This window comes from Patella vulgata, chromosome 8 (assembly GCF_932274485.2).
Source record: "Patella vulgata chromosome 8, xgPatVulg1.2, whole genome shotgun sequence".
In the NCBI taxonomy this organism is placed as follows: Eukaryota; Metazoa; Mollusca; class Gastropoda; family Patellidae; genus Patella; species Patella vulgata.
Window position 1 is genome coordinate 10,212,839 of NC_065886.2, and position 26,776 is coordinate 10,239,614.

Genomic DNA, 26,776 nt, shown 5'->3' on the forward strand with positions numbered 1-26,776 from the left:
ACACAAGCATTTAAACCATTCGCTCAGCCAACACGGTTTGGGCTAAATGATAAGGCCAGCTCAATTTTTCGTCACAGGTCACGGGATGTATACAGGGCTAGCTCTAATCCCAACCCTGGACCTAGCCCCAATGCTTACCCTAACCCTAACCTACAATCACGTGCCCTAGCCTTATTTATATCTCAGTGACCTTGAGAAGAATTGAGCTGGCCTTAACAAATAGATTTAGCCCAGCCAACCCCCTGCTGGTTTTGATAAATTGAGAGGGAGTCGGTAATGTTGGTAGATGTACATTTAAATCATTCCACCAGTCAAGCAGTCGACTGGAATTAATCAATTAATTTATTTCTCGAGGTATAAAATATTCACGTCCTCCGAGACAGAAGTTAGTGTTCTTGTCACGATATTACCCCACTTAATGTTTCCATGATTACCGTAAGGAAATAAACACAACAGTACACGATTTAATTATCAACACAGGGTCAATAAAACGCCCACGTATCTATGTACTGGAAGGGAGGAGGGAATGGTTTGTTGTATCATAAGGTCTGTCATTGAGTCAACTGGCATGGTTTTGATTCCCCGGGTGTACGTGGCATGGAGTAGGGTGGTCTGTCCAACCTCGTGGGTTTTCTCCGGGTCCTTCGGAGTACACGATTTAATTATCCACACAGGGACAATAAAACGCCCACGTATCTATGTACTGGAAGGCAGGAGAAATGGTTAGCGCGTGTTCGTTGTATCATAAGGTCTGTCATTGAGTCATCTGTATTGGTTTGATTCCCCGGTTGTACGTGACAAGGAGTAGAGTTGCCTTCCAACCTCGTGGGTTTTCTCTGGGTCCTACGGTTTCCTCCCACAGCTAAATACCTCTACGCGCAAGCGGATTATTGAAATAAAATTGAACCATATGCTAGTCCCGAAATGACCTACACCCTCTCTCTCTGTGTCTCTGTCTCCCTCTCATAGTAAACCTGCGGACAAGACAGTCCGGAGCATACAGTGATCGTCTCTTCAATGGCCATAACGGTGATATTTCGGATAGAATCTCGGAAAACCCTAAAATAATAAAGTGTAGTGAGCAAACAGGAGCAAAGCCCAGCCAGGAGAACATTCGATGTAATACAATAGGGGTTGTTTTAGTTATATGAAAGGGGCTCTGTTTAATTATTGAAGTGGATAAACAAATGGGTGACAACGAGAAATGGGCTAAGTAGGTATTTTTGCAAGATTCAACTTTCTTAGACTAACTCACAGACAGTTCCTGTCACCATCAGTTGCTGAAAGTATGGTGCCATCGTCCAGTCATCTCGTGCACAGATTAGTACAATTAAATAGAATAACCTTGACGTAAAACGGTGCCCATACGAAACACTTACGCACCAAAATGGTAATTATCCCGCCCTAATAGCTGACACATCTATACTTTCTATATAAGAAAGGGTGGGGTTAAATGTCCCCTCGGACATCATGTGGGCTCCCTAGTGAGACGTACCGTTAGCCGTCTTGGCTTACAGACCGGGCGAGAACATCATGTAGAGCTATCAAGAAGTATGTGGCTTTTGTCCCCTTTAGGACTCTAAGGTATTTTCAGACATCATTCAGGATTCCTAGGGAAGACAGCATAGAGCGGTCCTAGATGGACGTTTAGCCGCTTCGGCTTAGGGGCCGCGATACCGACATCATGCGGGGTTCTTAGGACGTACTCTCAGCCTCAAATTCGAGGCTGGGATAGAGACAATGTAGTGTTTCAGTCGTAATGTCTGAGTTCTAGGCTTGTTAAACTCAGACTGTAGATATTACAATAACTCATAATGTACTATCATAGATGTTGTAGTTCCTTGTATTTCATATATAAACATCGTTATAAAAACACAGTGTTCCGGAGTTAATTGATCATATACACAACGTGGAAGTCAGAGTTAATTCATCTGTTTAACAACACAGAAGTGTCACATCTGCAGTACGAAGGCTAAAACTCTACTCTAATAATAAATGAAGGAGGACCGCATTACTCGCAAAACAAAACCGACAAGATAAACCTGCGGACAAACAGTGGCGGCGCCAGCCGTCGGTGGTTGGAGGGGCAAAACTGGGGCAAAGTCCAAGGTTAAGGGGGCAAAGGCACAAGCTTCAACTAGGGGTAGGGAGGTCTCCTCCAGACAATTGTGAAAAACAGGCTGCCGGAAATGCAGCCTGACAGTTTTTCAGGCACTGATCGTTGAGGTAAAGTGTGAAACTAACGGACTTGCGAACCGCGACAAAGCCCAATCACGAGCGCCAAATGGGAGACCTTCCCCAGAAAATTTTGTAAAACAGAGAGAGATGGGGTTTAATGTCCACTCGACAAAAACAAGGTCATTTCGGGACTAACATATGGTTTAATTTATTTCAATAATTCGCTTGCGCGTAGGGGTCTTTAGCAGTGGGAGAAAACCGGAGGACCCGGAGAAAACCCACGAGGTTGGACAATCGACCCTTCTCCTTGTCACGTACATCCTCGGATTCGAAACCACGCCAGTTGACTCAATGACAGACCTTATGATACACATGGCTCAATTTTATTTCAATAATTCGCTTGCGCGTAGGGGTCTTTACCAGTGGGAGGAAATCTACCGGGGATTCGAAACCACGCCAGTTGACTCAATGACAGGCCTTGCCAGACTCTCCGTCCAGATGAACTCACTCGGCCAACGCAGGGATCGAATACGTGGCCTCAAGGCTAGCGAGTCAACGTCTTACCCACTGAACGAAGGTAGATTCACCGGCAATTCGAAGCTGTAGACAAACCTCCCTCGGCCATTTATTTCTACTTCCGGTCTTAATTAGAGCTGCTCCCGCGTGACACATATTAGTAGGTGTAACCTATAGTTTCTAAAAATAAAATTTGAATCTAATGGCTGGTGAAGTAAAATGAAACGTCTATTAAAGTTCCTACTGTTTTCTGAACCGACATTGTTAATGAAGACGGACACGCGCCATTTTATCCGGATAGCCACGTTTCCGCGTACCCTTTCACGTGTACTCGCAGAATGTGGATGACAAACTCTGGACATTGAATACCAGTTAGTGAGTTATTCATTTGCATTTGTAGGACAACATCGAATTTTTCGCCGAATTAACATAGGTCTCACTTAAACGGGACTTTGAAAACCAAAAAAGAATAAAGACTTATAGATAAGGAAATTTAACTCTAAGGGAAAGTTTAATGCTTAACATTGTCTTTGAATACCACTTACCACTTACAGGAAGTTATGTATATTTAAGTGAAATCTAGTAGTTAAAGCTGAACACCGGTTACAAAACTACAGAAATAATTAAATAAAAAAAATTACCGCGTAACATAATCGCCATACTTGTTTTCAATTTGTAGAACAAGCATAGCGATTGTACGGCATACGAAAACAGAAGCAGGCCACGCCCACATCCAGTATATGCTTTTGTTTTCGTACGCGTACAATCGCTATGCTTGTTCTACAAATTGAAAACAGGTATGGCGATTATGTGGGGCGGTAATTTTTTTTATTTAATTATTTCTGTAGTTTTGTAACCGGAGTTCAGCTTTAAGTAACTAACTTAAGACTTAACCATACATTATGCAAGAGCTAAATCGTCCTATTGCAGGTCTGTCTTTGGGCCTGAAATGTTATCTAAACTATTAATTAGACATTAATTAACATCACAAGACCATAATCAACTCTGGTCTGTTCTCAAGCGGGTCAAATTGTAGACTGACAGTGTAAGTTTAGTATGACTGTTGCTGATAGTATATTGAACCGCACTATATGTAACACAATACAGACCTTGGCTTGAGGGGATCACGTGGCTAAGTGGGTAAGACGCTGGCTCGCTAGCCTGGAGGTCGAGTGTTCGATCCCTGCATTGGCCGAGAAAGTTCATCCAGATTTTCCGGCGTGGTTCCCCCTTGTCAGTGATGCAGGACGGAGGGCCTGACAAGGACAGCTGTCTAGTCCTTCGGATGAGACGAAAAACCGAGGTCCCGTGTATACACTGAAATGCACGTAAAAGATCCCTTGGCAGTTGGAAATCGATATAAGAGTAGACGATAGTGCCGCTGCCCGGGCAAAATTTCCCTCATAGCACACTGTATGGCGTATGCCCGTCTTCATTAGCCCAGCATAGGAGCAGAACAGTAGGACGTTAAACCCCATTTCATTTCATTTCATTTCACCTGGTAAACGTTTTGTGCAGTGGACAGTGAGCACTTTTCATAACGAAGACGGCCATGATATGTTTCTTAAAATCCAAGAAATGAAATGAAATGAAATGAAATGGGGTTTAACGTCCTACTGTTCTGCTCCTAACCTGGGCTAATGAAGACGGGCATACGCCATACAGTGTGCTATGAGGGAAATTTTGCCCGGGCAGCGGCACTACGGCCTACTCTTATATCGAATTCCAACTGCCAAGGGATCTTTTACGTGCACTAAAATCCAAGAACATCAATCCGTATACGGTTATACGCACACAACGTATCCACGCCCCTTTAAAACAACAAAGAAGAGAATCTTTTAGCTGAGCCGACTGAGAATTTGAAACGAGCACACATCAAAGTAACACATTCTGAACATCTGAGACACGCTACCTGCGGAGAAGTATCTCAGACACAGTCAGTAGCCATGATATCCATATCACGTGATCGACACATCACAGGTCATGACATTGGCGTCAATGGGTCATGAGGTCAACATTTTAAACAATAGGTTTATCTTCAGCATTGTGTCCGTTGCACCCATAAAAACTATATAATTCGTACAGTCCCAACATGTTCTCTCTTCTTCCAATGATTTTTTCACAAAAATAACATCTACAACTCATAGAATTGACGTTGTCTTCAATGACAGCGTCTGCGAGGGTTGTTCATAGAGGCCGCCATATTGCACTATTTTGTGCGTCGGTCGGGTCTATTTCAGATATACACGATCAATTCTGTTGATGTTTTTAGCGTTGGGATTGACTAATAGTTAACGTGTTTCAGTTCTAAAACAAATATTTTAAACTTTAACGCAAATTTAGAAAATAGCCAAATTCTGGCTGGGATTACTGAGCAAAATGGCCATTCACTGTATACGTGCGGAAAAAAAGCTAGCCACCAATTAATTTTCGTACGTTAGTTACGTACGCAAAGTAACAATCAAAGTTTTGCCTCATTTGATACGTCTATACTGTATCAAATTACGTGCGTAATTGATAAGCCTAAAGGCTATGTTTTGCGCTAGTATGTTAAACTAAAAGCGCGTGTAATACAAGCATGCTATATATCAAAATAAGGATAAACGACCTCATACTAAAGTACATGTACGTGAGTGTTGAATACGGCCGCTAGTTTTGTGCTAGTACGTTAAAGGAGCTAAGTCGCTAACATTTGGGACCTAGAAATTAACACAAGTGGACCGAAACTCATAATACTGTAATATGAATGTATATAAACTGATTAATATTCAATCGTTTCCGTTTTTACTCTAATTCCAAATCAGTTATGTTCCGTGAAATAAGCCAGCAGTCTCAATAGAATACAAGTTCCTAGCGTCTGGTTATTCCAGTCTACATACGCCGTTTGGTTTGGTGCAATATGTCTAGCCTCGTTCCTCGAGTCTCTTGCTAGAACTGGGGTTGAAACGCATTATGGTACACGATTCGTGTATCGATGGTAAAATATTTATTTTGTCTTAAATATTGGATATCAGAAGCCCATCTTTTCCCGGTAAGATCACAGCATCAATGTTGTTTTAAATTGACAAATAATTCGTCTTTTCAATGTTGAAGATTTTGGATGATATTGAGTTAGAGACTTAGCTACTTTAAACTAAAAGCGCGTGTAATCTATACTAATATTTGTGACTGTCGTTTGTCTGTCTGTTCGGGGTTGGCGGCTACACTAGGTCTGCCCCGAGTCTGAAATTTGGGGTATAGGGGTAGCTCGGACCGGGGAGTAACATAGGCCAGGTGGCGTTAGTCTACCACTTCCGGTTTCGGGATTATGACCCCCGAGCGAAGCCGGGCATTCTTCTAGTACAAGCATATATTCAAATAAGGATAAACGTCCTCATACCAAAGTACATGTACGTGAGTGTTGAATACGGTCGCCGCATATTAAAATAAGTTAGTTCAATACGACTGCATATGAAAGTAAGTGAGTGTTCAATACATCCGTATATTAAAAGGAAGGATGTGCGCCCGAACATCAAATTAAATGTTTGTTTAATACAATCTGATTAAATATAGATCCTGTTTTGCTTCATTTTTTATAGTTCAAAATTTCGTTTTACTTGTCTTTACTACACTAGGATCTAGAAGAGTTGTTATATAACCCGCGTTCTGATTGATGTGAGGGATTAGCCAATGGAACAGTCTGTTACAACGAGTTCTTGGCGTGCTGTGCACGGACCTGTGGGTAAACCATTAGAAATGTCAACGCTGATTGATTAATCAATGTCTGACGTCATAGGTCAAACGCCGCTCGTGTGAAGCCTGACCCGACCTTCCACTACAACCGGCCAGTCTAAATGTAGTAGAGGCCATCGAAAGTATAAAAAAACGAAACGAAATATAGATCTGTATTTTAATCAGATTGTGGTTAATACCACCACGTATCAAAGTAAGGGCGTAAAGGTCACGTCAACATATTAAAGTAAGGATGTGCGTCCGCATATTAAAGTAAGGACGTGTGTCCGCATATTAAAGTAAGGACGTGCGTCCGCATATTACAGTAGATTATGTCCGCATATTAAAGTAAGGACTTGTGTCCGCATACTAAAGTAAGGATTTGTGTCCGCATATTAAGGTAAGGACGTGTGTCTATATATTAAAGTAAGGACGTGCGTCCGCTTATTAAAGTAAGGACGAGTGTTCGCATATCAAAGTAAGGATACACGTCAACATATCAAAGTAAGGGCGTATGTCAACATATTAATTAAAGTAATGGCGCACGTCAGCATATTAAAGTAAGAACGTGCATCCGCATATCATAGCGTGTTTGTTGCAAACACATATTAAAGTAAGGGCAAAGTAAGGGCGTAAGTCCGCATATCATAGCGTGTTTGTTACAACCACATATTAAAGGGCGTGCGTCCGCATATCATAGCGTGTTTGTTACATCCACATATTAAAGTAAGGGCGTGTGTCCGCATATCAAAGTAAGTGTGTCTTTAATACAACCACATATTAAAGTAAGGACGTGTGTCCGCATATCAAATTAAATGTGTCTTTAATACAACCACATATTAAAGTAAGTACGTTTGTCCGTGTATCAAAGTAAGGGTTCCCGTCAACATATTATAATACTTGGGTATGTCCGCATATCAAAGTAAAGGTGGGCTGAATACATTTACGCATACCAATCGGTGGTGTTTTCGTGCGGTTTTTTTTATTTTACATTACGGGTTGTAAACATTATATTGACACATAATTTATTAATTGGATAATGAAATAGTATATATCATATATACAACCTCGTGGGTTTTCACCGGGTCCTTAATAATTTATTAATTGGATAATGAATGGGTATATATCATATATACAACCTCGTGGGTTTTCACCGGGTCCTCCGGTTCCCTCCCACTGCTAAAGAAACCTACGCGCAAGCGAATTATGTAAATAAAATTAAACCATGTGTTAGTCCCGAAATGACCTAGTTTGTGTCGAGTGGACGCTAAACCCCATCTCTCTCTCTCTCTCTTGAAACCAAAATAAAAATAACAACCTGTAACAGGCAGATTTAGCTCTTACATGCATCTCTCTCTCTCTCTCTCTCTCTCTCTCTCTCTCTCTCACACACACACACACACACACCCACACACACAGGTCATATATTATATATAATTATGAGACAATATTAATTGGATGTTGAAACCATATACATAATACATAAAATAATAATACGATTTTTTTAAAAAAAGAAAAAAAAGAAAGAAATCTTTTATTAATTGGAAACTGAAACCGTATACCACACATGCATATATAATAATACGACAGTATTTTACAACTTTTATTGTATTGAAGACAAATATAGCATACATAATTATTAATAAGAATATCTTTTTGATATATAAGCCAACTTGTGGGTGAGCAAATAATTCAGGTGCCCCCCCCCCCCAGTGAGACTGGTCATCACTGTTCAGACCTGCACCTGCAGCCAGCGATGGGATTCCCAGATTTTAGTTTCTGTTTAATGAGGCCGCGACAAAGACTCTGGGGACTACACCAAAACACTAATGCATGCGGCACTCTGATGATTATACCCTTTGCTCCAATGTATGCCCCCCCCCCCCGACAAAATCATGTGAATAATATATTTAACATTAAAGATACATTATACAAGAGCTAAAACTGTCTATTGTATGTCATTATTTAGGCCTTAAATGGTATGTAATTATTAATTAATATTTATTAACTTGGCCAAGATCATAATCAACTCTCTATGCCATCGGATGCTCTTGATTTTCAATAGATTTAAACATGATTGACAATTTTTGATTGACGGTCAATATCTAGTTTTTAACGATTATAGCGAGAACTGTCAACTCTTTTCTAAATCTTACATAATGCATATTGAAGGTATGTCGCATCTGGGAATAGATGATGATGATGATGATGATGATGTTGACGATGATGACAGTTCACATATTTTAAAGGCTGATATGATGCAGCTATAATGGATACCTGATCAAACACCGACACGCGACACCATAAACAATTCACGTGGACAGACGATGATGATAAAGACGATCCAGATGCTGATAGTGTCGGTTGTGGGTGGTGTTGATGGTTGTGTTCACTGTGATAATGTGGCTGGTGTCATTTCTATGGGTAAAGACACTAACATACGAGCATGAAACAAAATGAACATCCGGGGACTAATGAAGAAATGAAATGAAATCGGGTTTAACGTCCCACTGTTCTACTCCGACTGGGCCTACTCTTATATCGAATTCCAACTGCCAATATATACACGGAACCTCGGTTTTTCGTCCCATCCGAACGACTAGAAAGTAAGAAAAACCTTATTTCGAGTTTTCAAATGGAATATAAAAACCTGCCCTGGAAGAATAACCCGTTACATGTTTAAAGAAAAACTTTCTGAAGAATAACCCCAAATTCAAATTAATATATTTAGGGTGGCCCTGATTTTCAGACCGCAAGTTATTCCGGGCATAGAATATACTCAAAGATCAAAGAGATTTACCGTTATAGGTTTATAAACCCATCCAACCGACTAGACGTTGTTCCCTGTCAGGCCCTCCTCCTTCTTGCACCATACACAAAGAGACAACACCTGCTGATTAGCGACAAACCTGATGACCCTGCGTAAATCTTCAGACTCCAATATATAGTGAACATTAAAAAAAGGTCTTCAGCTTGAGGCAGATATGTGTTAATATTTGAGATAATCAACTTATACACTTGGGTTAAACAAACTCGTCATTATAAAGTGAGGCTATTTCAAACATTATTCGCGACATTCAACATCTTATCTTAAACTGGCACATGAGAAGTCAGCCTATAAATTGGGTCTTAACCATAGTTTTTCATAAATATTTTTTTTTCTCTTTGCGTGGAAGCAGATTATATTTTTATTCATTTATTCAGATGAGAATTATATAACAAGACAACTAGACTCCCGGGAACTGAACTCATAATATAATATACCTGGTTATTTTATTTTTTTTTTTTTTTTTTTGTTACAATAGAAGTGTCGATACATGCCAAAATGGAATGAAATATAGATTAAAGTCCTTATTGTCTGCCCCCCCCCCCGGGCTAATAATGCCATGTAGTGTATTTATATGAGGGAAAGTTCGCCCGGACTGCGATGGGATACAATCAAAAACGTATTTGATTAAAAAAAAAAGTTGGTAACGCCAGTAAACCCACGTTTCGGCCAGCGAGAGGGTTTCACGTGGCTAAGTGGGTAAGACGCTAGCTCGCTAGCCTGGAGGTCGGGTGTTCGATCCCTGCATTGACCGAGAAAGTTCATCCAGATTTTCCCCTTGTCAGTGATGCGGGACGGAGGGGCTGACAAGGAAAGCTGTCTAGTCGTTCGGATTGGACGAAATACCGAGGTCCCGTGTACACATTGGCGTGCACGTAAAAGATCCCTTGGCAGTTGGAATTCGATATAAGAGTAGGCCGTAGTGCCGCTGTCCGGGCAAAATTTCCCTTATAGCACACTGTACGGCGTATGCCCGTCTTCATTAGCCCAGGTTATTAGCAGAACAGTAGGACGTTAAACTCCATTTCATTTCATTCGGCCAGCGAGAATCAAGAGGCGCAGCTTGGTATTAAACGGGGGCTAATTGGTTAGGTTTAAGAATTTGGCAGAAATGTTCAAATATCTCCACATAAGCAGCATTGAAGGAGGATGGAGAAGACTTAGTTCGTGATATTTTTTTTTTTTGACTGCGATGATGCTATGGTCGTTTCTTTTGTTCGTAAAGTCATAAAGTACCCATCGCACTTGTTGGTTAACGAAATTATAACCAACAAACAAACGAAACGAAAAAAGGTCTGGTTTTTAATTATAATAATGTATTTTTCCGATTGCATTTTTAACATTCCTGTTTCTGTACTTAAATGTACCTAGACTCGCACTATGACTCATCGCCCAACAGAATAATCGGATAAAAAAAGAAAATAATCGTATTAGGCCGATGTTAAACTAAAACCAACAACACGATAAATAAAGGCATTAGTGAAAGAAACAGACAAATCTTTGTTCATGGAAGTAGGATTTAGATTCTGATGCATGCTAGAAACTAGTTTCTATTTATTTGTTGTCGGGGCAGTGGTAAAAGGCAAAAGACAATGAATTGAGTTGGAGGAAGGAGGGGGGGGGGGGCGGCGGCGCACCCTGTTTTGTTGGTAAACAATCCTAGCAGTAAGCACGCCATGGTTTGTAGAATAAAAAGAAAGGAGACATGGGGATTACTCGATTGAACGTTCCGGGATGAATAGTGACAATCGAGAGAAATGGGCTAAATCTATTTGTTAAGGCCAGGTCAATTTTTGTCATGGTCGCTGAGATGTAAATAAGGTTAGGGCACGAGATTGTTGGCGAGATTGGAGGTTAGGGTTGGGTAAGCATTGGGGTTAGATCCAGGGTTAGGGTTGGTATTAGCGCTAGCCCTGTTTACATCTCGTGACCTTTAACAAAACTTGAAGTTGACCCTATGAAATAGATCTAACCGATTTCGAGCTACAACGCATGTGTAATCTGCATACAGAAATATCTCAACCAATCATGACACCCGAAACATATTTGTTGCGTTTATTTACGTCACGATTCTACTCACACCATCAATTCTGTGAAATCGGGACGTTCTGGGCTGGCTATCGAGCACCCCCATTGAGTCAGGCCAATTAACATGGGAAAGGAATGTAATGGACATCGACGTTTCGCGAACACAACAAAATATCGCGGTTATATTGATACTGACATACGCTGAAATGCGGCTTTCGCCATATTCCCAACGACCAGGCACTACCTTCTGTTATCAGCCCCTCGGGCACTGCACTACCCCTCATTAGTGGGAACCGGATGTGATAAAAGCGGATGTGATAAAAGTGAACGCCGGAAATTCGACCACAGCGACAGCGACTCCTATAATTAACGACCAGTCTTGAGAGAGAAGCAATAATAGAATCCGACATGTCCTTGGTAATATTAATGAAGCTTGAAACAAAACAGGAAAAATATTTCCTGAAACACGCAGCGCGCTTCCTTTCAACCAAAAAATTACCGGTTAACTACAGATGTAAAAAAATAAAAAACTGCATGTATGTCGGTAATAAAAAAAAAACTGCGTGATTTGACGTAATTGAGGTAGCACGACAATCAGTTTATATACTTTTCAGATTCTGTTAAACATCCAGTATGTATATTTGTATTTAAATTAAACGAAATAACAAGCTTTTTATTTGCCTTTTCTCAAATCCGGTTTCTATATATCGTTCAACGTCTCCAGGGGCGGATCCACGGGGAGGGGGGGGGGGGCTCAGCTACATCAGAAAAATATAAAACAACGCTTTTTATAAGAAAAGTGTCACGGTCGTGTGCTTTATCCTTTATCATCAGATAAATTGGTTATCGAACAAGCATATAAATATACAATAAGAAAAATTGCTCGATGACCATGACTATGGTGAAACCATGTGCGTTGTCTAATTGGGCAGGGCCTTCGATAAAGAAAATAAATTGAAGGTAGTCTATTTTCAGAAATTAGGTTATTGTCTGATAGCAACATACTGTATTTTTTTGCTAAACGAAAAAGTGTCTTATCTCTTCTGAATCATGTAAGCGTTGATCATGAATTTGCCAAAGAATATTGAAAGGGGGATAAAAAAAAACTTTCCGGTCATGTATTACACGATAACCCATATTTTAACTTTTAAATAGCACCCCCCCCCCCCTCCCACACACACACACACACACACATACAACTTAATAGTATTTAGCGTCATCCAACTTTAATACCCTTTTCAGGGTATGTAAATTTAAATGTGCCAGAATATAATTTACATTTTTGAAAAGTTAAATGAAATTTCTTTTCAGTGGTATTAAGTGTGATATCTGGAATTACGTAGTATGGCCCGTATTTTGACATTTAAGACCCCCCCACCCCTTCACTTAATAGAGTTTAGTACCGTTCAGCTTTTCAAGTTATTCACATTTATATTTACATATCTTGAAAAAAGAACAAATTTGAATGGCACTAACCTGTATTAAATGGGACGGGTGGTCGAGGTTGATTCGATGAATTTGCAGAAATGGTTTTGGAGAAATGTTTTGCGAGATTTGTTTTGGGAAATTTGTTTTTCGAGATTAGTTTTTCTTTGAAATGTAAATGTAGGCTATTTTTTTGATTTTCTAAAATAGATTGTATCTTTATATTAAACTGAAATTAAATTAAACAAAAATACAGTTTACAAATCTGATATGACATATGTCTGATTTGTGAAACAAATATTGATTTTAAGATAAAAAATTTAATTTTATTATACAAATGTCGAAATACCTTAGCAAAGGACGAAATAAGAATTAAGGACTATGAATTAAGAACTAAGAATTAAGAACACTGAATAAAGAGCTGTTTGGTCTTCCATAGAGATGGGCATTCAAAGCGCGAGATAATGATATATGCATATGTGATATTACAATTAATGCTTTTCATCGTATTAATTCATAATAAAAATTGACGTCAAGCGGGGTGTTGGATGTTTTTATTTAAACAGCTCAGTGTGTATGTATATACGCCAAAATGACGATAGAGACCGTGTATATGTCTCATTGTCTCAGATACCGGGCAAGCCCCCTCCTGCAAACATTCCTGGACCCAATCCTCCTGGTCTCTGATCGTCATTGAGGGGATTGACAAACCCTTGCAAACTCGGGAGTCACCGTGGGCTCAGAGTGTAACGCTCTAGTTCACTAAACCAGTTGTCCCGGGGTTCGATCGCGTTGTTGACCGAGAACCAGGTTGGTGTCCACTTCTAAGTGCTGTAGATGTAGAGCGGATGGCCTGACAGGGAACAATGTCTGTCATTTGGGGTGGGGGTGGGGGGGTGGGGGGGGCGAAACCCAGGGGTCCCGTGCACAGGTTGACGTGCAGGTGAAAGAACAACTGTCAATTGGAATTCGATGACGAGTAGGTTAAAATACAGGGCCCTTATTCACGAAAACTTAAACTAAGATAAAATCGAAATTTTAAGAAATACTGCAACTTCATTGGATATATGCAAATTGATTTTACTAGTCAGCCAATCGAATTGCAGTATTTCTTAAAATTTCGATTTTATCTTAGTTTAAGTTTTCGTGAATAATGGCCCAGGTCCTGTACTCCCGTGTATATCATTGCAACCCTTTAAAGGTCACCTGACGTTTGGAAATAAAAATAAAAGTAGGCCACGACGATGACAAATATCTTTCTCAAATCACACTGAATGACGTATGAATCCATCGTCATTAGTCCGGCCGGTACAGAAAAGTAGGACGATCCCATTTCATTTCTTTCTTGCGTTTAAGTTGTTGATGGTCATCTGAATATTTCACGAGCATATTTCACCGGAGGTTGGATGGCCGAATGGTTAGTGTGTGCGCGCTGCATCATAAGGTCTGTCATTGAGTCAACTGGCGTGGTTTTGATTCCCCGGTTGTAGGGTCGCTTGTCCAACTTCGTGGGTTTTCTCCGCCCCCGCCCCCCTCTCTCTCTCTCTTTCTCTCTCTCTCTCTCTCCCTCCCTCTCTCTCTCTCCCCTCTCTCTCTCTCTCTCTCTCTCCCTCTTCTTTAATATATGATGCCAAATATCTTAATATATAAAGGGTTTTAATCCTGTCTGTTAAATATCAAGTATTATATAAATCAGACATATAGTATGATTTGTTTTCACGTACTTATCTTGCAGTTGCTATATATGATTGAAATATTAATGTAATATATCAATGTATATAAAGAGATTTATATTCATTTTGGGTTTTTTTTAAAGATAAAAATTGTTGTAATTTGTAATCAATTATGTTCGGTGAAAGGCGTGAACAGAATCGTTTACGCTGGCTTAGCCCATTCTACACATTTTTTTTCATTATTATTTTCCCCTTTGTGAATCAGTCATAACTTAGATCGTCGGAGACTCCGATCGATTTCTGGCTGATAAACTAGTCAGCAATGAAGTGATGTTTTAATTCTTTTTTAAGTCCCTTACCATAAAAACACAGTCCATGGTGGTTCCTGTGTTGCTGTCCTGGACAAATATATGCATAATAAAACCATGGTCGTGGCCACAATTGTTATCCGATTTTGATGAATCTGGCAATGTATATTTATAACCCAGATATCGAACCGTCGTTTCTTGGATTATGGCCCATGATCGTACGAACAATCTTATTTCTAGCTTGTGGACCCTCCAGACGTAACAATTATTTTATTTCAATAATTCGCTTGTGCGTAGTGGTCTTTTAGCAGTGGGAGGAAACCGGGGGACCCGGAGAAAACACGCGAGGTTGGACAGGCGACCCTACTCCTTGTCACGTACAACCGAGATTATAACGAAGGCACCATAAAATTATACTGGTACTCTTCATGAGATCTGAAAATGTAAATATAAAAAAACACGTTAAACAAGAGACACGTTTTTTCTAATTGTTTTCATCAGAAGATTTAAAATCAAAGTTCATAATATGAGCGAGAGAGAGAGAGAGAGAGAGAGAGAGAGAGGGGGGGGGGGGGTAACGTCCACTCGACACAAACTAGGTCATTTCAGGACTAACATGGTTTAATTTCATTTCAAAAATTGGCTTGCGCGTAGGGGTCTTTAGCAGTGGCGGGATAAATATCTTCTTAAAGGGACAATAACACTCTTGCTGGCTTAACAGCTCCAGTAAATAAATATTAGCCTTATTCTAAGTATTAGATGTTTAAGTGTCATACCTGTTGTGTAAATTATCCATTACAACCTATTTTACTTGTCCAGAGGGTTCGAAAATATTTTTAAATCCAAGTCACATTTAAAAAGGTTTACGTTAGGCTTTTCAAATCATTGAGTTGAATTTTTCCAATTTTTTAAATTAGGTGTGTTAAGATGAAATTTGTATCATCAATTAATTGGAATACTGTAAAATAGTACAATTTGTTGACCAGAATAAAGATTGGGACATATTATTCTGTTACAGCAAGAGTGGTATTGTACGGAAAACCATTAGGGTCAATCAAATGAAAAAAAATATTCTGACATCTTGTAATTACAAGAAAGCTTAATATAGCCTATCTTGTAATTACAAGAAAACCATTTTATATAACTATCTTATTTTCTGTCAACTACTTTTTCCGTTGACACCCCTCAATGTTCCCCAAACTGCCTAACCATTTGATCAAGGAATAACAATCGCTCCCCCAGTCAAGCTAGCACACAATAAGCTGGCAGACAACAGTCGGGTTGCCAGTTAGTGATACCCTGACTTTTTTGCCCATTGCTTGCCCCATTGGTGTTTTTCGGGTAATCCAGTATTTTTCCATACTTCCATATATACCAAATTTGCTATACTTTTATTCGAAATAACCACCCGATAAATACCTTCGGCACAATTTATCTTTAAAGCCATGGAATGCCATTTACATTTTTCAGAAACTTTTGAAAATCCAAGCCTGAATGTATACCAATTAATTATTAAAGAACTCAAAATCAAGATCGCAACGATAGCTAATTTTCAGGCTTGGATTTAATCGAATTAAATAGAGGCGCATGAAAGGGGTTCAGTGAAACGTAAAGATGGCAACGGCTTGTTTAAAAGGGATATAGGCGAAAGGGCGCTAATCCAAAACGACCAAAACTTATATGACCGTGTAAAGTTAAAACGAACGAAAACAAATGTAAAGTGATTATTCAATTTCTAATCAATTATGTTCGGTGAATTACGCGAACAGTTCAAATTGAACGGCAGTCGTTTACGCCTGCTTAGTGCATTCTACACGTTTTTTAAATTATTATTTTGTCGTTTGTGAATCAACCTTTACTAATTACTTCCACATTATGTTGTAGGATATGTTTTTATTTGTTCATTACAAAATGGCACCCAAAACCATGGGTACTAATAATAAAATGTTTATTGTGTCTTAAATATTGGATATTAGGATCCTTTAGTTTCACGGCAAGATAACAACATCAATATTGATTGAAATTGATCAATATTGAATTCTAATTCGTGTTTTTAATTTCAAATATTATGGAAAATAGCTCCTTAAAACATACATTATGCAAGAGCTAAATCTGCCTATCGGAGGTCTTTCTTTAGGCCTGAAATGTTATATAAACTATTAATTAGACATTTATTAACATGACAAGACAATAATCAGCTCCGATTTTCAACAGATTTGAATCATATCTGCAGTTCAATGGCCGTTGATGATTAACCGTAAAAATGTTTTTTGTTTTAGTTCGTTTTGACTTTGCACAGTTTTTAATTTCCTGTTGAAATGGAAAAAATCGCTAAAATCGGTAACTTCTGCAGACAATAAAAACAGCCAAAAATCAAAATTTAAAGAAGTTTTCCGAAAAATATAAATAGCGTTCTGTGGCTTTAAGGAGAGCATTAAAATTGATGAATCATGATATTAATATGAAGTTGGTGGGAGTGTGTAATTACAAGATAGGCTATCTTAAGAGATTTTATTACATAAAACACCCTTTTCGGGCAGCATGTAAATTATACATTACGGTATGCATGATAAAATACATTAAGAAAAAAGGATGAAAAATACATAAAAAATGTGATATGGGAAATTCCACGTACACGCCTCGGGTTTACGTCCCTTCCAAACAGAGAGAGAGGGTGAAATGGCACATACAACCGGGGAATCGAAACCCCGCCAGTCACCACCCCCACCCCCACTCCTGACAACTGGGAACGTCACCGGAAAATCCGAATAACATTCAAGCCCAACATCGGGATCTCGAAGATGAGTAGACGGAAACGACGCTGTTCGGGCAAAATTGCCCGACTTCATTAATCAGGGTCAGCTACATAAATTTCTCTGTTTAAAAAACTCAATGTGTATGTATATTTGCCAAAATGACAATAGACCATGTATTTCTCAAAAAATTTAAAGCCGAGGGTTGGGGGAGGGGGGTAAATTTTCTCACGAACCTGGCAAACCCCCTCCTGCAAAAATTCCTGGATCCGCCCCTGTTAATCCAGTTGTTGCAGAAGAGCAGATGTAATTTTCAAAATTTTCTTTGAGAGGATCCTCGCACCTCCTTGACTAGGGCCCTATTCTTAGATGAGTTCAATTTTGGTGCGCATCGCCACCTTCCTATTACGAATAAATATGTGAAATATGAAGAAAGTTTGTGGACCCTCTTTGAGGCGACAATTTTTGTCCGATAAATAAGATGAAAGCTACACTAATGTGTGTTAATGATCAAAATTCTTGGATTAGTTCGACTTTGGCAAGCATGTAAGAAGTAGTTCCGTGAGTGGGTAGGTGGGGGGGGGGGGGTCTACAATATTGTTGTCCCATTCAGTTGACATTCAATAAATATGTTAAGGATCAAAAGAGCCCTATTGATTTTACTTCCTTCCAATCCATTTCTTGCAAATTGCGGGCGTATCTTGCATGGCAACCGCTTGTTATAGCTGGCCATGACTGATAGCAGTGAATTATTTGACTGATAAGGGACACAAGGAAAGAGTGTGAGAAAAACTCAATCCCGCCGGGTTTTTTAATTACCTAATATGTCATAGATACAACGGAATATAAAGATAGGCTGTTCAGTGAACTTCATTGTAGTCAGTTACGTCATTGTAGGAAATGTTTTTGCTTGTTCATTACAAAATGGCACATGAAATATAGGACTGATTATAAAATGTTGATTGTGTCTTAAATCAGGAGCCCATAGTTTCTCGGCGAAACATCCATATTGATTGAAATGGAACAATAGGGAGAGGGGGTTAATATAGGCTATGCCTGTTCCCCAATCCCTATTCAGATCTGAATTTTTAAAAAAAAAGAAAAAAAAAGGAAGAAATTCTTCTGAGTTAGGGGTTTAGCAGCTCCCGCACATTTAGGATTGGAATTTTATTTTATTTTATATATTTACTAGCAGGATACCCGGCTTCACTCGGGGGTCATAACCCCGAAACCGGAAGTGGTAGACTAACGCCACCAGGTCTATGTTACTCCCCGGTCCGAGCTACCCCTATACCCCAAATTTCAGACTCGGGCAGACCTAGTGTAGCCGGCAAACCCCGAACAGACCGGCTTCGCTCGGGGGTCATAACTCCGAAACCGGAAGTGGTAGACTAACGCCACCTGGCCCATGTTACTCCCCAGTCCGAGCTACCCTATACCCCAAATTTCAGACTCGGGGCAGACCTAGTGTAGCCGCCAACTCCGAACAGACCGGCTTCGCTCGGGGGTCATAACTCCGAAACCGGAAGTGGTAGACTAACGCCACCTGGCCTATATTACTCCCCGGTCCGAGCTACCCCTATACCCCAAATTTCAGACTCGGGGCAGACCTAGTGTAGCCGCCAACCCCGAACAGACAGACTTCGCTCGGGGGTCATAACTCCGAAACCCAGAATCCAACCATGTAAAAAAAATAAATTAGGTTTTTTTTTAAAGTTTGCCCAATTCTAAGTTTTTGTGGTTTTTTTTGCAACAGTATATTCCACGTTATAGTTCTATGGTTGAAATGAGGACAATGTTCTCATCAAGGTCAATCAAGCAAGGTCACTAATTGCTCTTCACATAGGAGATAGAAAAGCCTATCTATTGAGAAGCTGATAAGTTTGTCCTATATTCTGTAGTTTTGTAATGAAATACGGTTTCTAAGATGGAAATAAACCATGACTGTGTTGGATTTTTGAACATTAACATATCAGCTAATTTTACCAGAAGTTTATTTGGATAAACAGTTATTTGTTGGACTGTGAGCCCAGGTCTTTGCCGGCTAGGCTAACCGCACTCGGTGCTCGCTGTCACACTTGGTTGCGTGGAATTATTTCTCTGCCCTTTATGTTATGTATGTACATAATATTGCGCTAGCCTACATACAACAGCATATTGAACAAACAGAGGCAGTGAAGCGTGGTATATTAAGATTCTTTTAATATTTTGATATCCAAATCGTTTACAATATGGCGACATCATCGACATCCAGTAGTAGTAGTGCCACCTCAAAAGAAGAAGTTTCGTCTGCTCCTGTGGGTGCCGAGTGTTCCAGATCGATTACCCCAGTTTCAAACCTAGACCCAATGGAGATTGTAAGTATGACTATTCTATAGACATACTCCAAACCATAACATGACCTATTTTACAAAATATAAATATATACGTACACAAAATCTTTTAAACTTATCATAGATATGACACCAGTGAATATTTGCTAGGGTGCTGCTACAATAACAATCACTGACAGGGATGACATTGGTGCCAGTTAATTAGCTCACAATATTAACGTTTTTCCTTCTGGAATTTAAATTCTAAAACTTTTTTTTGAAGTATTAGAAAAAAAAATAAAGGTGTTTGAAGTATATCTGGATAAAAAATATTTCCTATTTAGTGTAAATTGGGTACATGAAATAGTATGTACGCGAAGGCATAAGATGTGTAAAAGGCACCATTCTGCTTGGACCAGTTTACATTACTACGTCCTATGTACATATAAACAATGCACATGCTTTCAAAGCCAATGATCAACGCTGTGTGATGTGACATCACATGTAGATTTAAAAGAAGGCTTTTGCAATACCCCTGTGAAACAAATTGAAAAGCTTTATGCAATAGGCTACACATGCAGACGGAATAATCCAGGGCTATCAGATACTGCATTTATGTAGCTTACGCAACCTTATTATTCATCATACGGCCCACCATGAAAATATAAATAAACCTAGATAGAAGGTTATCAAATTGACAACTACCTCATAACTGTTATTTATAAGTCTTAATTTTATGTACATTGTACATCATACAAGTTATATAACAGGTAATTTGTCTTTTACGAAAAAAAAAAAAAAAATGGAGATCACGGTGGCTAAGTGGGTAATTAGACACTGGCTCGGTAGCCTGGAGGTCGGGTGTTCGACCCCTGCATTGGCCGAGAAAGTTCATCCAGATTTTCTGTCACGGTTCCCCCTTGTCAGTGATGCAAGACGAAGGGCCTGACAAGGACAGCTGTCTAGTCGTTCAGATTTGACGAAAAACTGAGGCCCCATGTACACATTGGCGTGCACATAAAAGATCCCTTGACAGTGCATTGATTACCATACATTGATTTTGGATATTACGTCACAATTCCAAGGTAGTTGTCGTGGCGACGAGGTGTCATCGTGATTCTTGGTTCATATCACACTTGTTTTATTTAAATAATCTCATGGGTTTTCCTATTTATTTATATCCTAATATTAATCCTAAACATCCTAACCAGCGTATAGAATTCTGTTAAAAGGCTTATTGGCAAAGAAATGATCAAACAGGGAACCTGAAACAGCTTGACATAAATTTTTTATTTTAAAAAATAATTGCTGTCTCAGTCCTTCACGTTAAGGTGCACTTTCGCTTCTGCTCCTCTCGACGCACTTTGACGTTCCTTCGCAGGAGTCATTAAAGACTCCTGCATTTATAAGCCAAATCGCTATCCGAAATATTGAGATTATTAAACTACTTTCAGTGTAAACTGCATACGTTCGTGCTATCAAACATGTTAACTTCCGTAAGAACATATAAAGAGAATATTTAATAAGACTAAAGCATGAATAGGCCTACAATTTGACTCTCCTTAATTCAAGAAAATGTAGAATTACTCTTGCAATATAATTAAGATGGGTTATTTACCAGAGCTTTTTTCTCATTTTTTAAGTTGGCAGGAACTTTTTAATGGCTCCCTCATGATTTCATAAACATTAAGGACTGCTGCGTGAAAATAATATCAGGAACTGCCTGACATTTGCAGCTATAACAAGATGTTGTTAATGTATTTGATTAGTAATAACTGAGAGAGAAAAAAGAATATGACAGACACACTTAAGACACGAAAGAGAAAAAATAATGTACTATTTTTTTAATATTATTTATAGTATACACAAAAACACCAGACGAGAGGGATTACTTCAAAGCCTGAATTTGTACCTGACTATTCCAGTGATGTTGATAGTATTAACACTGTTTGACTTTCAGGGAATGTAGCTCGTTGACATGTGTTCTCTAAGTATCAGAAATGAATACAGATTCTTGGAATGGATCTTCAACACTTTTATTTCAGGAGCAAATAATTAACAGCAACAATAATTTAACAACTTATAATTTCCTATATATTAGACCTCCAACTAGTATATATGTTCCCTAAGCTGGTATCTCCAACTAATGAATCATCTTACATAAATTTGTCTATTTATACAACTTAGTTCCTTAGAAAGTGTTGACATAAACTTATAATTATTTAAGGAGCATTTAAAGATGGGTTCCCGCGTACAAACTTGGTGATTTAATGGTATATACGGACCAAAAACATATTCAAACTAATTAATTTGTCATAATTATGCTTCAAATCCTTCTCAAACATTCTAACAGCGAAGGAATGCCCTGCTATTAAAATTTGATCAAACCAGGTCATGTTTACGTCACGCCTTGGGAGTCCGAGGAGAATTCATTGCATACATAAGACGATGTTGTCTTTAATCGCTTACTATTTATTACAAATATCGAATCCTAATTAAATTCTCGGATTACCCACTACCCGTGTCTTTTTCCGTCATTTTTATCTCAGAAATTATTGTAAGTCTAACTCTTCATAAAATTTATCAACTTTTACATCAAGCTCTCAATGTTCGCTTGTGACCTTTAACATCATGCGTGCAGAAGTTCCTAATCGTCGGGCTGTTGATTAGGGGAACCCTTACATTTTTGTCCTGTATACGCTCCATGAGTGTTTTTCGGGGAATCCAGTATTTTTCTAGTAAGATTGGATATCTCTACTTTCCATATATACCAAAATTGCCATACTTTTATTGGAAATAACCACCCGATAAATACTTTTCTGGGAACCCATCTTTAAAACAATAGTTCGAAGAAACTTAACAGATCAACCACTTTAGTTTTCAGCCTGTCATAATTTAACTGACAGGTTAATTGCTGTCTGCCTCTAACCAAGAATTAATTATTAACATATAGATTTGAAATTAAAAACAGAACTAAAAAATAATAAAATAACATAGGACCTAGACATTGGTCATATTATTAACCTCAAAGTGTGAGATTTCTTTTGAAAAACAAGTGAGAGAGAGAGCTTACTATATGTGGCCCGGATCAGGAACACGGGCATCACGCCTGCTCGTCATTGCAGCCGTCATGGTATCATAACGTAACAACATCGTAGTTCGTCAATCGATGTTCAATTGTCCAAGGAGTTTCATGTCGCCCGCCAGTAGAACAACCATTCTGTACACAGAGAACAATCTACTTTGGGAATATATATCTGCCCTGAATGCCTGCCATATCCAAAAATTAGTAAATGTACTATTTTGTAATACTTCTTTTCACATCTGTCATACACACAACGATTAAATAAATACTTCTCAAAATTATTGATGTATAATAGGCTTACTTTGATCAGAAGATTAATATGGTAGAATAAAAAGATGAGTAGAGCTAGGGGGTTAGCTTCTGGTCGAATGAAAAAAAAACAGAATAAGATTGAATTCAGTTTTCCTATTCTTGTGGGGGGGGGGGGGGGGATGGCCGAATGGTTAGCATGTGCGAGCTGTATCATAAGGCCTGTCATTAAGTCAACTGGCGTGGTTTAGTATCCCCGGTTATATATGACAAGGAGTATGGTCGTCTGTCCAACATCGTAGGTTTTCTCTGGGTCCTCCGGTTTCCTTACACTGCTAAAGACCCCTATACGCAAGCGATTTATTGAAATAAAATTAAACCATATGTTAGTCCCGAAATGACCTAGTTTGTGTTGAGTGGAGGTTAAACCCCATTTCTACTCTCTCTCTCTCCATTAGTCCAGTTGGTGTTGGACAGTTCAGTTTCGTTTCCTATTCTTATTCTCTTGGAGCCACGGTGGCTCAGTGAGTAAGAAATGGGCTTACTAACCTGGATGCCCCGTGTTCGATCCCAGCGGTGGCTGAGGAAGTTCATCAGGATATTTCAAGGTGGTTCCCAAGGGACATCATATAGTTGATAATAAAACCGGAATTCGAGTAGGCCATAGGGCCACTGTCCGGGGAAAATTTCCCTCATAGCACACTGCATGATGTATGCCTGTCTCCTTTAACCCGGTAGGAGCAAGCCAGTATGATATTAATTCCCATTTTATTTTTTTTCGCTTCCTATATTCTTAATCTTATGCTCGTAAATGATGTCTTACTTGTAAATACTTACCGATATACATGTATTTTTTATCTTACAATACATGTATGTTTGTTTAGTACTTACAATAATTGGTTGCCTAGTGTTTAAAATCTTTCATCATTAGCTATAACCTGGAGGTCCTGCTTTGTTCCCTTTGTTGGCCTTGACAAAGTTCCTCAGGATTTTCCAGCCTGGTTACATCTTGCCAATGGTGCAGCACAGAGAACCCAGCAAGGAACAGGGTCTTGTCGTACGCGTTGGCATGCTACAAGTTAAAAGATCAAAACATTGGCAGTTGGAATTCCACGAAAATGTACTGGCAAAATTTCACTTGAAAATTAAATGAATATCAGTCAGAAAATGTTTTAATTTCATTCAGTATTTACAGTACAAAGTTCATTAAGATGAATTGAAAATATGTCACCATACTAAACAGGGACTAAATCTATTTGTCAAGGTCGCTGAGATGTAAATAAGGTTAGGACACATGATTGTTGGCGAGGTTAGGTTTAAGAATTTGGGGGAGGGGTTTAAGTCTCCACATAAGCACAACCTAGGATGATGAAAAATTAGTTTGTGATATTTCCTAGTTTTATTAAACATACAATACATTAGATTTATATACAAAGGCGATTTCACTGTTTTTTGGTGTTGGTGGCGCTGATGGTCTTCCTTGGATGGTGCTTCTGGTATTCTGGTATGTTTGTTTCTGAAGAAAAAAAAGAATTGAGCTGACCTTATCATTTAGCACTAATCCCAAACAGGATATTGTCAAAATCCAGTGCCACCTGTAATCTGTGATAAAATATTTTGATGGGCATTGTTTTTTAAATCTGATTGAATCGAAGCCTGGAGCTTATCAACTGTTGACATTATGTTTTCTTTATTAAATATGAAATAATCAATTTGAGTTCATTATCACTGAAGTTAAATTTTAGTGAAGTTATCACTGTTTGAAGTTTTGGCGTAGATTGTTTATTATCGTATAGCAACATTACTTGGTAATCAAGACTCCGCCCCACTTCCCCATTTTTAAATTAAATCATTAAATGATGATCATATTTTAATCCGTTTACATCTGTGTCATCTGATGGTCTAGAGACTTGATTATAGGCTTGTCAAGTGAATAAATGTCTAATAGTGGTTTATATAACATTTTGGGGGATTGGATGGCCGAATGGTTAGCATGTGCGCGCTGTATCATACGGTCTGTCATTGAGTCAACTCGATTTCCCAGTTGTACGTGACAAGGAGTAGGGTCGCCTGTCAAACCTCGTGGGTTTTCTCCGGGTCCTCTGGTTTCCTCCCACTGCTAAGCAAATTATTGAAATAAAATTGAACCATATGTTAGGTGCGAAATGACCTAGTTTGTGTTGAGTGGACATTAAACACCATTTCTCTCTCTCTCTCTCTCTCTCTCTCTCTCTCTTTCTCAGCCAAAATAAAAAAAAAAACCCTTGTAACAGGCAGATTTAGCTCTTACATGTACATGCATCTTTAAATTAAGTGTTACAGGCAACAAGTTATGATTTATTGATGAGATTGAGGATGTACTGTTAATTAATATAGAATGTATCTACAACCCAATCAATTAATATAGATCAGACCTGAAATGGACAAAGCTGAGTTTGTAAAATATTGAAAAGTTTAATGAGTGATACATGTTCTTTGTGCGTGCCTTGTTGATCTGTCAAGTAGAAAAGGGAACCCCATCCATCCATCCATCAGCTTTAGGAAATGATTGATAACACAATCAGTGATTCATTCAAGAAATTTACAATAGTAAATAAGGCGCCTATCACAGACTTTCAGGATGTCTTTGTCCAACACTGATTTATCTATTTTCTGCGTTTTAATGTGTGACGTGTGTGACACAAAGTGACAAAGTTATAACCAAACTCAGCTGCTAAATGTAGCTCATTATGAAATGCCTCACATTCATTCTGGTACAATCAGGGCTGTCGGTAATTTTTCACAGTTGATTAGCAGCACTACTGCTGATAAAAAAAAGTCCAATTTTTCCAAAATTAGTTTTTCACTTTCAACATAAAACACCTATAACAAGATATTACTTTAATTCACGATTAGATTTCATTCTTAGATTTTTTAGCATTACTACAGATAGCTGTGACAGTTTGGAATTCACGATTTGAGAATGATTTTCCCAGGCGAGTTTTAGAGAAGTCATCTACAGTCAATGGGTCATTTTCAATATGTAAAACTCTCTTTTGTGTTGTTCTGATTTTAAGTGTTTGGCAAGAGTATCTTTTTTTAACTGTTTGTCTCTGACACCATGAACAAATGCTTCAAAAAAATTACGCTAGATCTTGAGGTCATCGGCATGTGTCCGACAAAGTTTACAAATAATACATAGAACCGGCCATGATCGAATTCAAATTTAAAAAAATCAGTGCCTATAATGTCTGAAGCCAATTCTTGACAGTCGCTTCCGAAGCCCCACTCATTTTAATTATTATTTCTTTGTTACATTATAAATCTAAGTTAGAAAACAATTTTGTGTGCTTTTTATCGTGTGTTACTATTTTTTTTTAAATCAGACATACACGATAATTAACAAATAAACTAGTTCAACTATAGCAGACACACGCGATATAAACAATAATATTTTACGGGAATTCTTACTTTGATTTCTCATTTTACAATATGTTTACATGTATTTATTTTTTTATATTTTATTTACAATTCGTGGAGGATACACAGGATTTAATTTTTTCAAATTGAATATACTGATATAATTACTCAAAATTGACATGTTTCGCCATACACGAGTCCCTATTTCTGGTTTAATAGTCCCTATTTATAGAGTTGTCTCTCTGTATTATATAGTATAATGAATTATGTCTGGGTAGTTACTAGTTAGAGAAGAAAATGGCACGCGGAGAA

At 38.6% G+C, this 26,776-nt stretch overlaps 1 protein-coding gene across 1 annotated transcript in view; it reads left to right on the plus strand.

The window, feature by feature from the left end:
* Positions 1–19,285: 19,285 nt before the first annotated feature.
* Positions 19,286–26,776, plus strand: part of LOC126830980 (nuclear hormone receptor HR96) — an 84,473-nt gene continuing 76,982 nt past the window's right edge. The window contains exon 1 of the mRNA XM_050561588.2: positions 19,286–19,776. Coding sequence (XP_050417545.1) covers positions 19,651–19,776 — 126 coding nt within the window. The 5' untranslated portion in view covers positions 19,286–19,650. The remainder of the gene's footprint in view (positions 19,777–26,776) is intronic.